Source organism: Ranitomeya imitator, chromosome 6, assembly GCF_032444005.1.
Source record: "Ranitomeya imitator isolate aRanImi1 chromosome 6, aRanImi1.pri, whole genome shotgun sequence".
Lineage (NCBI taxonomy): Eukaryota > Metazoa > Chordata > Amphibia > Anura > Dendrobatidae > Ranitomeya > Ranitomeya imitator.
In genome coordinates, this window is record NC_091287.1 from 456,647,631 (window position 1) to 456,661,373 (window position 13,743).

At 41.6% G+C, this 13,743-nt stretch overlaps 1 protein-coding gene across 3 annotated transcripts in view; it reads right to left on the reverse strand.

Moving 5' to 3' along the window:
* The window catches only part of TRPA1 (transient receptor potential cation channel subfamily A member 1), a 248,856-nt gene that overhangs the window by 187,113 nt on the left and 48,000 nt on the right, over window positions 1-13,743 (reverse strand). For all 3 annotated transcript variants that reach the window (XM_069731474.1, XM_069731475.1, XM_069731473.1), the window contains one exon: window positions 9,207-9,369. In XM_069731474.1, coding sequence (XP_069587575.1) covers window positions 9,207-9,369 — 163 coding nt within the window. The remainder of the gene's footprint in view (window positions 1-9,206; window positions 9,370-13,743) is intronic.

Sequence of the window (13,743 nt, forward strand, 5' to 3'; positions counted from 1 at the left end):
CTGAAAAGATGGTAACAAATTGCAAGCTTTCCAGACTACACAGGTCTCTTCAGAGAAGAAAGAAAGAAAGAAAGAAAGAAAGAAAGAAAGAAAGAAAGAAAGAAAGAAAGAAGAGACCTGTGTAGTCTCGAAAGCTTGCAATTTGTTACCATCTTTTCAGTTAGCCATTAAAAGGTATCAACCACTGAGGACTCTCAATTCTAAATATTTTTCTATCTACTGGCTAACACGGTGCCAAGATATATATCTTTCCTGTATCAGTTATTTATTCACAGACGTTTTGCTCTCATCAATATAGTACACACCCCTCCTATATGGGGGTCAGAGTACCCATTGTACATAAATATCTCACATTTAGTGTGACCTGATAAATAAAGATGATCACCACTATGGTACTCCAATATAAAAAACCAATTTTATTAAATACAAAGATAAAAAATATATTTCAATATAAAATTTATGACCAACATGTAAACAGGGGAATAGAATCTATCTATAGCAGCATAGCAACGGAGCTTCAAAGCCAACATTTCTAGCAAAATGCCCAGTAGTTCAAATTTTTTATAAACATGGAACCATCCTGCCCCCTATATCATTGGTGGGCGTTCCCTTATATTAGAACTGCAAATGCTAAGAAATCGCTTAAATATGTATGCATCAGTAACATTGATCCAGATCGGTATCTAATGTGTATACTGAGTATTCCCAAATAATGGGTGGATCTCACCAAAGATGCCAAAAGAGAGTTCCTAGATGTCTGGATTTCTCCTGCATTGGTGAAGCTGAAAAATAGAAGCCCCGGCTATAGATGGCGTCTCCCGATGCGTTTCTTCTTATGGAGTCATCAGGGGAGTTGAAAGACCTATGCTTGCCGCTATCGTCGGTCTGCTCCCTTCTGTGCCGCTTTATACTCTCAGGTTTCTAGCGCGTCTCAGAGGTCCCGCCCCCGGCGTGTGACGCGTACCTGGTTCACAGAAGTACTTCCGGTATGTTCCGAACATGTAGCTATGAAGGAACACCAGCATCCCAGGGAGGTGGAGCGCAAGCGCTTCCCTCCACCAGATACCGGCGCTTATGAGGGTCATGTTGTTAACCCCAAACATACCGCAAAGACTAGGGATGCATGGTGCACAGCTGAATATGACAGCGCGCACTGCAAATGGGGACGCATGCACAGATAAAAAGGCTGAATAGGAATAACAGACCTTTATGCATGGGCCCACCACATTAAATAAAGAACGAATACACTCATATTTATTTCGTCCCTTATATATCACCTAAGGCATGGTGCAGGTTTAATTCTTTATATTTTGGACACATGAAAAAAGTTCTCGTTGGCAGGATAGGACTATGGTGCTTCTGTACAAGACCAATGGAGTGGTGGCTCAGAACTGTAAAGAGCCAATGTATTTGTATGTACTGTGGACTATATCAATTGTTATCTAGAATATAACAGGAAATCCAGAGAATGAGTCTAGAAAAAGCAGGGATGGTACGGGACACCACAGATTGAATCAAAAATAGAGGAAAAGTGAAATAGAGAAAGATAGCCTATAAGCCCCTAAAACAAAAAACCCTAAGGACTACCTGCTCCCTGCCTAACAGCGGAGGTTGGCACCCTAGGAGACCCTGCGCAAATGGCGCCCCCACTCAACGGCGGCTGTCCCCAACTGTTAAACCCTACGACAACCCTACTTACAAGGAGAAAAAAATATAAGTAGGAACAATATGGGTAAAATAGAGACGCAAATAGTGTGATTGGCAAAGCAAAAGGATTTTATACACTAAAGGGCAATATGGTGTAATACCCTCCGGTATAGCTACTGCCTGCTGAAGGGGCATCCCATGTAATTATACGTAGGGCACCCTCTACCTACAAGGCTAGTGCTAAGTTTCAGTGTTTGTGCAGTGCCAATGCAAGGTCATGGGAATATTAGATGTATCAATAACTTATATCAGGAAGTCGATTCGTAACAATGAGTAGAAGAATTAGGGCTACAAAAAACAATTATACGGCTGTATCTCGTTCATGCCCAGAGGTTGAACCGTTCTGAGAGTGAATATCCATCTACTCTCCTTCTGGAGAATAGTTTTGTCCCAATCCCCCCCTCTTGTTGGTACCAGAATTTTGTCTATACCGACAAAGGATATTTTCTGGGGATTGCCCTGGTGGACCCGGTTCATGTGGGTTGCCACGGGGGTTTCTCTTTTATTGGCAATGTCACGGAGATGTTCACCGACTCTTTTACGAAACTCTCTTTTAGTTTTTCCAACATACTCCAAACCGCATTCACAGGTGGCTTTGTATATCACTCCCTTCGAGCGACAATTAATGAAGTGGCGGATGGAGTAAGTGGTGCCTGTGACATTGCCACGAAAGATAGTCGTTTTTGTGATTGAAGTACACGCCTTACAATCCCCACACTTAAAACAACCCTTCACTTGGTTCATAAAGGTGGGTGTGCAAATGGGCTGGTAATGGCTGTGAACCAATCTATCAGATAGAGATCTGCCTTTTTTGTAAGTGATTTGAGGAAAGGATGAAATGTGTTTCTTTATATCATTATCCATCAGGAGGATAGGCCAATGTTTTAACAAGACGTCTCTGATTTCGCCTGCCCCGTTGGAAAAGCGAGTGATGAAACGAATAAGATTTTCATAGTCTGGTCTCTGTCGGGGAGTTAACAAATGTTTTCTCTCCTTTTTTGCTGATTCATTGTAGGCCTTCCTGAGAACCCCTTCCGGATAACCTCTTTCTAAGAACCTATTTTTTAGGTCTACAGCCTGTTCATGAAAGGTATCCGTATTAGAACAATTTCTCCGGATTCTCAAGTATTGCCCCTTTGGAATCCCTCTTTTTAGGGGGGCCGGATGATTGCTTTCCCAGCGAAGGAGAGAATTGGTGGCAGTGTCTTTCCTATGGGTTTTTGTTTCTATTTCTCCATCCGCTTTCTTTTCTATGCATATATCTAGAAACGCTAGTTTAGTTGCACTTACTTCATAGGTGAAACGTAGCCCCATGTTATTGTTGTTAAGGCTCTCTACATAATTGCCAAATTCGGTAGCGTTTCCTCTCCAAATAACCAGCACGTCGTCAATATATCTTAACCACATGACAATTCTATCATCTGGACCAGACGTGACATCGCCAAAGACCATTGTTTCCTCCCACCAGCCCAGGAGCAAATTAGCATATGAAGGCGCACAAGGACTACCCATAGCGGTGCCCCTGAGCTGGTGGAAGTACTTACGGTCAAAAAGAAACACATTTCTGGTCAAACAAAATTCCAAAGCCTCCAAGACAAATTTGTTGTGCTTGTCAAATTGTATACCTCTGGTACTTAGATAGTGGTTCACAGCCATAAGACCTTTGTCATGAGGAATGGATGAGTATAGTGCCTCGACATCTATACTTCCCAGAATCATATCTGGATCCAGACAAATGCCATCTAGTTTGCCCAAAAGATCTGTGGTGTCCCGTACAAAGGAGTTCAGAGAATTAACAAAGGGTTTCAAAATTTTGTCTATGTAAATACCCAGTTTCTCGGTCAGGCTATTATTCCCAGAGACAATGGGTCTGGCTTTTAAGGGATTAGTACCCTTATGTATCTTGGGGAGGCAGTAAAAAGTTGGAACCACTGGATTTTTTGGCACCAAAAACTCTCTCTCATCTTTGCCCACCACTCCATTGTCATAGCCTTTTGCAACGATAGATTTTAACTCATTCAAGTGTTCACCAAGGGGGTTCTTTTTGAGGATCTTATAGTCCTCTTTACTGTCCAGTAAAGAGAGGCATAAGGTGTGATAGTTTGTTGTGTCCATGACCACGATATTTCCCCCTTTGTCAGAGGGTTTTATGGTGATGCACTGGTCTTTTTCCAAATCACACAAACATGCCATTTCAGTCTTAGATAGATTATACGAGGTCCTAAGTTTTTTATCTGGCAATTTCATAATATCCTCAGTGACCAAATTCAAAAAAATGTCGATAGAACTCAGATCACCCATTGGTGGTGGCATTTTAGTACTTTTGTTTTTTAAACAGGTAAAAGGGCCCCTTCCATCAGATATGGGGTCTGGGTCTCCTAGATGGTATAGCATCCGTACGTCTTGTAATAGATCATCTGTGATTCCCAACTCAGTACACTGTCTCTTATCTTCTTTTAAGAAGAACTTCTTCCATTTCAGGCGTCTTACAAATAAATTGAGGTCTTTTACTGTCTCAAAAACGTCCATGTCAGAAGTAGGTACGAATGAGAGACCCTTGCCCAAAAGTCTGAGTTCGTTATCACTGAGTGGTCTTGAGGATAGGTTAATTATTTGAGTACTTAGGTAGGTGGGTTGGAGCGGCTTCTGAGGGGGTAACTCAGGTCTAAAAAACCGTTCCCGGCCGGAGATTTCTTATTGTTACCTCGACCCCAGTTACCTCCCCTTCCTTTCCCTCTACCTCTCCCTCTTTGTCCACTTGGTCTGGCTTCACTATCAGAGACCTCTGCTTCTGAGGAGGAAATGTCCGTCTCAGTTCTTCGTGGAAACCTACTTGTTGAGAGCGAGTAAGCTTTATTTTCTTTGAACTCTTGTAGATCCCTTATGAAGAACTTATGTTTTTTGTCCTTTAAGTGATATTGGAATCTTTCTATAGAGTTCTGTAACTGTGTCTCTTTTTTGGAAAAATCTGGTTCAGAGATGAATTTTTTAGTTACTTCAATTTGTTCCTTTAAAGATTCGTTTAATACAATTAAATTCTGTTTTTCCTCCTCTAGCAGAAGTCTCATGAGTCTCAGAGAACTATCTGTCGCTTCTTTTTCCCATTTTGCTAATAAACTGGGATTCTTATAACGATAGCCTGGTGCCAGAGTTATTCTCAAATGTCTAGGGACAATACCAGATTTAATATAATTGTCCAAGCTCTGCACCTCCCACCAGGAGGCTATCTGATCTTTGTACACCTTAGTGAGTTCTAAGTTAACCCTTTGTTAATTCTCTGAACTCCTTTGTACGGGACACCACAGATCTTTTGGGCAAACTAGATGGCATTTGTCTGGATCCAGATATGATTCTGGGAAGTATAGATGTCGAGGCACTATACTCATCCATTCCTCATGACAAAGGTCTTATGGCTGTGAACCACTATCTAAGTACCAGAGGTATACAATTTGACAAGCACAACAAATTTGTCTTGGAGGCTTTGGAATTTTGTTTGACCAGAAATGTGTTTCTTTTTGACCGTAAGTACTTCCACCAGCTCAGGGGCACCGCTATGGGTAGTCCTTGTGCGCCTTCATATGCTAATTTGCTCCTGGGCTGGTGGGAGGAAACAATGGTCTTTGGCGATGTCACGTCTGGTCCAGATGATAGAATTGTCATGTGGTTAAGATATATTGACGACGTGCTGGTTATTTGGAGAGGAAACGCTACCGAATTTGGCAATTATGTAGAGAGCCTTAACAACAATAACATGGGGCTACGTTTCACCTATGAAGTAAGTGCAACTAAACTAGCGTTTCTAGATATATGCATAGAAAAGAAAGCGGATGGAGAAATAGAAACAAAAACCCATAGGAAAGACACTGCCACCAATTCTCTCCTTCGCTGGGAAAGCAATCATCCGGCCCCCCTAAAAAGAGGGATTCCAAAGGGGCAATACTTGAGAATCCGGAGAAATTGTTCTAATACGGATACCTTTCATGAACAGGCTGTAGACCTAAAAAATAGGTTCTTAGAAAGAGGTTATCCGGAAGGGGTTCTCAGGAAGGCCTACAATGAATCAGCAAAAAAGGAGAGAAAACATTTGTTAACTCCCCGACAGAGACCAGACTATGAAAATCTTATTCGTTTCATCACTCGCTTTTCCAACGGGGCAGGCGAAATCAGAGACGTCTTGTTAAAACATTGGCCTATCCTCCTGATGGATAATGATATAAAGAAACACATTTCATCCTTTCCTCAAATCACTTACAAAAAAGGCAGATCTCTATCTGATAGATTGGTTCACAGCCATTACCAGCCCATTTGCACACCCACCTTTATGAACCAAGTGAAGGGTTGTTTTAAGTGTGGGGATTGTAAGGCGTGTACTTCAATCACAAAAACGACTATCTTTCGTGGCAATGTCACAGGCACCACTTACTCCATCCGCCACTTCATTAATTGTCGCTCGAAGGGAGTGATATACAAAGCCACCTGTGAATGCGGTTTGGAGTATGTTGGAAAAACTAAAAGAGAGTTTCGTAAAAGAGTCGGTGAACATCTCCGTGACATTGCCAATAAAAGAGAAACCCCCGTGGCAACCCACATGAACCGGGTCCACCAGGGCAATCCCCAGAAAATATCCTTTGTCGGTATAGACAAAATTCTGGTACCAACAAGAGGGGGGGATTGGGACAAAACTATTCTCCAGAAGGAGAGTAGATGGATATTCACTCTCAGAACGGTTCAACCTCTGGGCATGAACGAGATACAGCCGTATAATTGTTTTTTGTAGCCCTAATTCTTCTACTCATTGTTACGAATCGACTTCCTGATATAAGTTATTGATACATCTAATATTCCCATGACCTTGCATTGGCACTGCACAAACACTGAAACTTAGCACTAGCCTTGTAGGTAGAGGGTGCCCTACGTATAATTACATGGGATGCCCCTTCAGCAGGCAGTAGCTATACCGGAGGGTATTACACCATATTGCCCTTTAGTGTATAAAATCCTTTGGCTTTGCCAATCACACTATTTGCGTCTCTATTTTACCCATATTGTTCCTACTTATATTTTTTTCTCCTTGTAAGTAGGGTTGTCGTAGGGTTTAACAGTTGGGGACAGCCGCCGTTGAGTGGGGGCGCCATTTGCGCAGGGTCTCCTAGGGTGCCAACCTCCGCTGTTAGGCAGGGAGCAGGTAGTCCTTAGGGTTTTTTGTTTTAGGGGCTTATAGGCTATCTTTCTCTATTTCACTTTTCCTCTATTTTTGATTCAATCTGTGGTGTCCCGTACCATCCCTGCTTTTTCTAGACTCATTCTCTGGATTTCCTGTTATATTCTAGATAACAATTGATATAGTCCACAGTACATACAAATACATTGGCTCTTTACAGTTCTGAGCCACCACTCCATTGGTCTTGTACAGAAGCACCATAGTCCTATCCTGCCAACGAGAACTTTTTTCATGTGTCCAAAATATAAAGAATTAAACCTGCACCATGCCTTAGGTGATATATAAGGGACGAAATAAATATGAGTGTATTCGTTCTTTATTTAATGTGGTGGGCCCATGCATAAAGGTCTGTTATTCCTATTCAGCCTTTTTATCTGTGCATGCGTCCCCATTTGCAGTGCGCGCTGTCATATTCAGCTGTGCACCATGCATCCCTAGTCTTTGCGGTATGTTTGGGGTTAACAACATGACCCTCATAAGCGCCGGTATCTGGTGGAGGGAAGCGCTTGCGCTCCACCTCCCTGGGATGCTGGTGTTCCTTCATAGCTACATGTTCGGAACATACCGGAAGTACTTCTGTGAACCAGGTACGCGTCACACGCCGGGGGCGGGACCTCTGAGACGCGCTAGAAACCTGAGAGTATAAAGCGGCACAGAAGGGAGCAGACCGACGATAGCGGCAAGCATAGGTCTTTCAACTCCCCTGATGACTCCATAAGAAGAAACGCGTCGGGAGACGCCATCTATAGCCGGGGCTTCTATTTTTCGGCTTCACCAATGCAGGAGAAATCCAGACATCTAGGAACTCTCTTTTGGCATCTTTGGTGAGATCCACCCATTATTTGGGAATACTCAGTATACACATTAGATACCGATCTGGATCAATGTTACTGATGCATACATATTTAAGCGATTTCTTAGCATTTGCAGTTCTAATATAAGGGAACGCCCACCAATGATATAGGGGGCAGGATGGTTCCATGTTTATAAAAATTTGAACTACTGGGCATTTTGCTAGAAATGTTGGCTTTGAAGCTCCGTTGCTATGCTGCTATAGATTGACAGTACTGGTTATCTTTTGCTTTACAATGGGATGTATATAAGCACAATATAACGGCTGAGTCCTTTGTGGTGACTTCTGAGTTATGGACCCACATCAGTGATTCATGTTGTGTTTATTTTTCCCTTAAAAGCCTCCTTATATCACACTGTGGTCGGCAATTTACGTCCCTCAGGTATTCTTTGAGTGTCTTTGATATACATATGTCTAGACATTTAGCCTGTATAGAGGAATTAGCAGTTATCAGTCCACATCAGAACATCCCCCATGGTAGACAGCTTTATTATGCATTATTTCTTTTGACATTATACCTGCATTTTCTCCATAGGGATTAGGAGGCACAGAGCATTTTCTTATTGTCTGCCAATAGTGTAGCTAGTGCTGCACTACTACTGGTTGCTGGCATATACCAGTTCAAGTTTACAACAGTACTGTCATTTTTATATTCGTGTATATGTTTGTTTTTCCTTCTGTGTTAGGGTATAGGGCACTTCCTCACCTTGGTCCTTTCCTTCGTATACATTTTTGTTTGTTGTCTGGGTATATATGTCACATATATTCAGAATTTTTTTAATAGTAGTAAATAAAAGTTAGTTTTATTGTATCCAATTGCTATATAGTAGTGGAGAAAAGCGGACATGTCTCCGTGTTTTGCACACTGACACACGGTCCGTGATCACACGGAGACATGTGCATAGACCCATTCATTTGAATGGGTCTACGTGTATCAGTGTCTCCGGTACGTGAGAAAACTGTCAGTCCACGTACCGGAGACACTGACGTGTGAACGAGGCCTAACTGTGCTCTTCTTTTTTTCTGAGACTCACCCATTTAATTCTATGGATGTGTTAAAAAAAACAGATCCCACTCGGAACATCCGAGTGGCATCTCATTCTTACAATAGATTTATTTTATGTACCTAGGAAACTGTATTTGATCATGTATATTTTTAATGTATTTGTATGAAAACGAATTGCACCTGAATTTCACACAGACATAAAAAAGGACACACGAATAGAACATAATTTGAAAATTAGAAAAATTACCCACAAAACTCCAACGATTTTTGATACATTCATCTGTAACCGCCCTAAAGCTAAGAAAGGATATTAATCATGTATAACTAAAATTTGGCTTTTACGATCTGAGCTCCAGCAATGTCACACATTAGGCAATGAACACACAGTTGTAATCTTAAGGGAGAAATGAAAAATTTACCTTCTTCAGAAGTCTGGTTGATAATCATTAACATCAGCTCCAAGTGTCCATATTTTGACGCACAATGAAGTGCTGTGCCCTCATATTCATTTCTAGCCATCAGACATGATGGGTTCTTCAGTATGAAACTCCGGATGCGGCACATGTTTCCCTCTTGAATAAGCTGAAAAATAGCAGAAATAATAAAGTTTATTCACTTATGCAGTATATATTTTAGTGGCTCAGTGGATAGCACTGCAGCCTTGCAACGCTGGAGTCCTGGGTTCAAATCCCACCAGGAACAACATCTGCAAGGAGTTTGTATGTTCTCCCCATGTTTGCGTGGGTTTCCTCCGGGCACTCCGGTTTCCTCCCACATTCCAAAGACATACTGATAGGGAATTTAGATTGTGAGCCCCATCGGGGACAGCGATGATAATGTGTGTAAAGCGCTGCGGAATATGTTAGCGCTATATAAAAAATAAAGATTACTATTATTATATTACATGGACAAGTTATTGAAGGGATCTACTACAGCTTCAAAAAGTATTCATACCCGGTGAATTTTTCCACATTTTTTCATGTTACACCTCAAAGGTAAATCAATTCTATTGGGATTTTATGTGATATACCAACACAAAGTAGTATTTGTGAAGTGTAAAGGAAATGATACATGGTTTTTAAAATATTTTAAAAATATAAATCTGAAAATTGTGACAAGCGTTTGTATTCAGTCCCCTGAGTCAGTGCTTTGTAGGACCATCTTTCGCTGTAATTACTGCTGGAATTCTTTTAGGGTATGTATCTACCAGCTTTGCACATCTAGAGTCTGAAATTGTTTCCCATTTTTCTTTGCACACTCGCTCTACCTCGGGCAGATTGGATGGAGAGCAACTGTGAACAAGAATTTTCAAGTCTTGTCACAGATTGTCAATGGGATTTAGGTCTGGACTGTGACAGAGCCATTCACACTCATGAATATGCTTTGCTCTAAACCATTCCATTATAGCTTTGTCAGTATGTTTAGGGTCGATAACTTGCTAGAAGGTGAACCTATGCCCCAGTCGCAAGTATTTTGCAGCCTTTAATAGGTTTTCTTCCAGGATTGTCCTGTATCTAGCTCCATTCATCATAACATCAACTCCAACCAACTTCCCTGTCCCTGATGAAGATAATCATTCTCACAACTTGATGCTGCCACCACCATGTCTGGTGGGGATGGTGTTTTCAGGGTGATGAAAAGTGTGAATTTTCCACCATACACAGCAATTTGCCTTTAGCCAAAAAAGTTGTCCTTTCATCTCGTCTGACCAAAGCATCCTCTTCCACATGCTAGCTGTGTCCAATTCATGGCTTTTTTGAACAGATTCTCAATGTGATTTAGGTCTAGACTGTGGTTTTGCCATTCAAAAACAAGTATGCTGTCATCAAAACCTTTCCATTGCATCTTTGACAGTATATTCAATGTCATTATCCCAGTCTCAAGTCTTTTATAGCATCTAACAGGTTTTCCCTGGTTTGCCCTCTATTAAACTCCATCCATCTACTCATCAACTCTGACCAGCTTCCCTGTCCCTTAAAGGTGGGGATGGTGTTTGCAGGATGATGTGCAGTCTTAGTTTTATGCCACTCACACCATTTTCACGTGAACACTCACGTGATCTCCGGTCCTCCCAAGACCTCCTTCTCTCCTCCACACATATTCGCTCCTCATCCAACTGCCTCCAAGACTTCTCCCGAATATCCCCTAACCTCTGGAATTCTTTGCCCCAACACGTCCGACTATCAACTACATTCGGATCCTTCAGACGGAACCTGAAAACCCATCTCTTCAGGAAAGCCTACAGCCTGCACTGACCCCGCTGCCGCCTCATCACTACCGAAGCTACCGCCTCACCAACACCAGAGCTCCTGCAACCCTCAACCTACTGTCTCCTTCCCCATAATCCTGTAGAATATTAGCCCGCAAGGGCAGGGTCCTCGCCCCTCTGTATCAGTCTGTCATTGTTAGTTTGTTTACTGTAAGTGATACTGTAACTTGTATGTAACCCCCTTCTCATGTAAAGCACCATGGAATCAATGGTGCTATATAAATAAATACTAATAATAATAATTTTGCATTTAGTCCAAAAACTTATACTTTGGCCTCACCTGACCAGAGCACTTTCTCCTACAAGGTAGCTATGTCCCTTTATAAGGCTTTTTTGCAGACAGAACTTCTTATGGCTTGCTTTTACACTAATTTATACTACGAATAGTTGTCCTGTGGACAGATTCTCCCACTTGAGATGTGGATCTCTGCATCTCCTCCAGAGTGATCATGGGGCTCTTGGCTACTTCTCTAATTAGTGCTCTCCTTGCTTGAGATGTCAATTGTTTAGGTGGACAACTATGTCTTGGCAGGTTTGCAGCTGTAGCTGTGCCATATTCCTTCCATTTTTGGACAGTGTTCTGGGAGATGTTCAGAGCTTGAGCTATTTTTTAATAACTTAACCCTATTTTACTCTTTTCCACAACTTGATACCAGATCTCTCTGGTGTGCTCCTTGGTTTTCATGATGTTGTTTGATCCCTAATGTTCTCAAGCAAACCTGTGAGGCATTCACAGAACAGATGTAGTTATACTGAGAATAAATTAAAAATATTGAGGCAAAAGGTCACTCAAGATTTTATTTATGGATATCAGACTACAGATGGCTGAATACAAATGCATGTCAAAATGTGCAGAATTATATTTTAAAATATTAAGAAAATCATGTTTCTTTTTGAGACTTCACAAATACTTCTTATTGTGTTGGTATATCACGTAAAATCCTAATTAAAAAACATTTCAGTTAACTGGTCTTGAATTTAAAAAAATGTGGAAAATTTCATGGGGTATGAATATGTTTTCAGTGTGCATATGTGTCTCTCAAATTCTTTCTGTATACCAGTGTTCCCCAACTCCGGTCCTCAAGAGCCACCAACAGATCATGTTTTCAAGATTTCCTTAGTATTGCACAGGTGATTGGATGCCTGCCTGGCCAGGTGATGAAATTATCACCTCTGCAATACTAAGGAAATCCTGAAAACATGACCTGTTGGTGGCTCTTGAGGACCGGAGTTGGGGAACACTGCTATATACTAAGGAAAGCCAGGTTCAAAAAAGGGTTAAGTCTTAGCACTACAGATCCTGATGAGGTGCTCTTGGCTAGCTGTGCATATAACCAGGCTATGTTTTCACCTTACTCTCTCAGCTTGGGGAGGGAAAAAAGTCATATCTTGCGGAGTGGACACTGCACAGGCCATGTGCTTCAAAACTGCAAGTATCACTGGTTGCTATTGATAAGTTGTTTTGTGTGACTAGCCTGGGCCTAGGGACTTTGTTTATCACTTTGTTTTTCCTGTGCTGTGCAACCAGTGAAATAAAATTGTCACAGATATCAGTATAACCATATTTCTTCATTGTGTGCCACAAGAAGACTGTGCCATTCCTTTTTACCCTGGGAAGGGAGAACCAGCACAATGGTTACGTCACAATATACAGATATCCATATCTCATTCAGATAGCGACTTGTCACCAATAATATTTAGAGCAATGTAATAAAAGTACAATAACTGCAGCGTCATGCTTTGTAATGATAATAAAATCTTGGCTGCCATTATCCTTACAGTGTTATAGTGGCCTCAGGTCACCATATTTTCAACACAAAATGCTCTTCTATATACTATTGTAACCTCCAACCATACTCACTGTATAACTCCACAGATGCAGGTTGTCACAGCGCAGTATATGTGATTGATTAAATCAGCATAAGTATTAAGACCACCCCGCCCCCCTTCCACATTAGGCTGGTTTCACATTTGCCTCTTTTTGCCGCTGCGTTTTAACGCATAAAAACGCATGCATTTTTTTCCCCTATATTTAACATTAAAAACGCATGCGTTTTTTGTATGCGTTTTGCCGCGTTTTACGATGCATGCGTCGTTTCTATGCTTGCGTTTTGTTGCGGAAATGCAACATGTAGTAATTTCTAGAGGCTATTTTGCCGCAAAAAAACGCATGCGGTTTTTTGCGGCAAAAAAAATGTATTGCTGTGTATGTAAACGCATGCGTTTTTAAGCACATGCGTTTGGTTGCGTTTTTTAACGCATGCGTTTCCATAGAGAAAAACAAGTCTACACACTGATAAGCCACCCCCCACCATCAAGATGATAAAGGGATCCAAACCCTAACCCTAACCCTAGGGATCCAAACCCTAACCCTAACCCTAGGGATCCAAACCCTAACCCTAACCCAAACCCTAACCCTAACCCTAACCCTAGGGATCCAAACCCTAACCCTAACCCTAGGGATCCAAACCCTAACCCTAACCCTAGGGATCCAAACCCTAACCCTAACCCTAGCCATTTCTATTTATAGTGGGTTTTCTAGTTGATTTTTATGATTGGCAGCTGTCACTAAAGACGCCAAAAAATATTTTTTGCATTACCACATTTTGAGAGCTATAATTTTTCCATATTTTGGTCCACAGAGTCATGTCACATGCCCTCTGTAGTCCCATTGGCGGTGTCTGGAT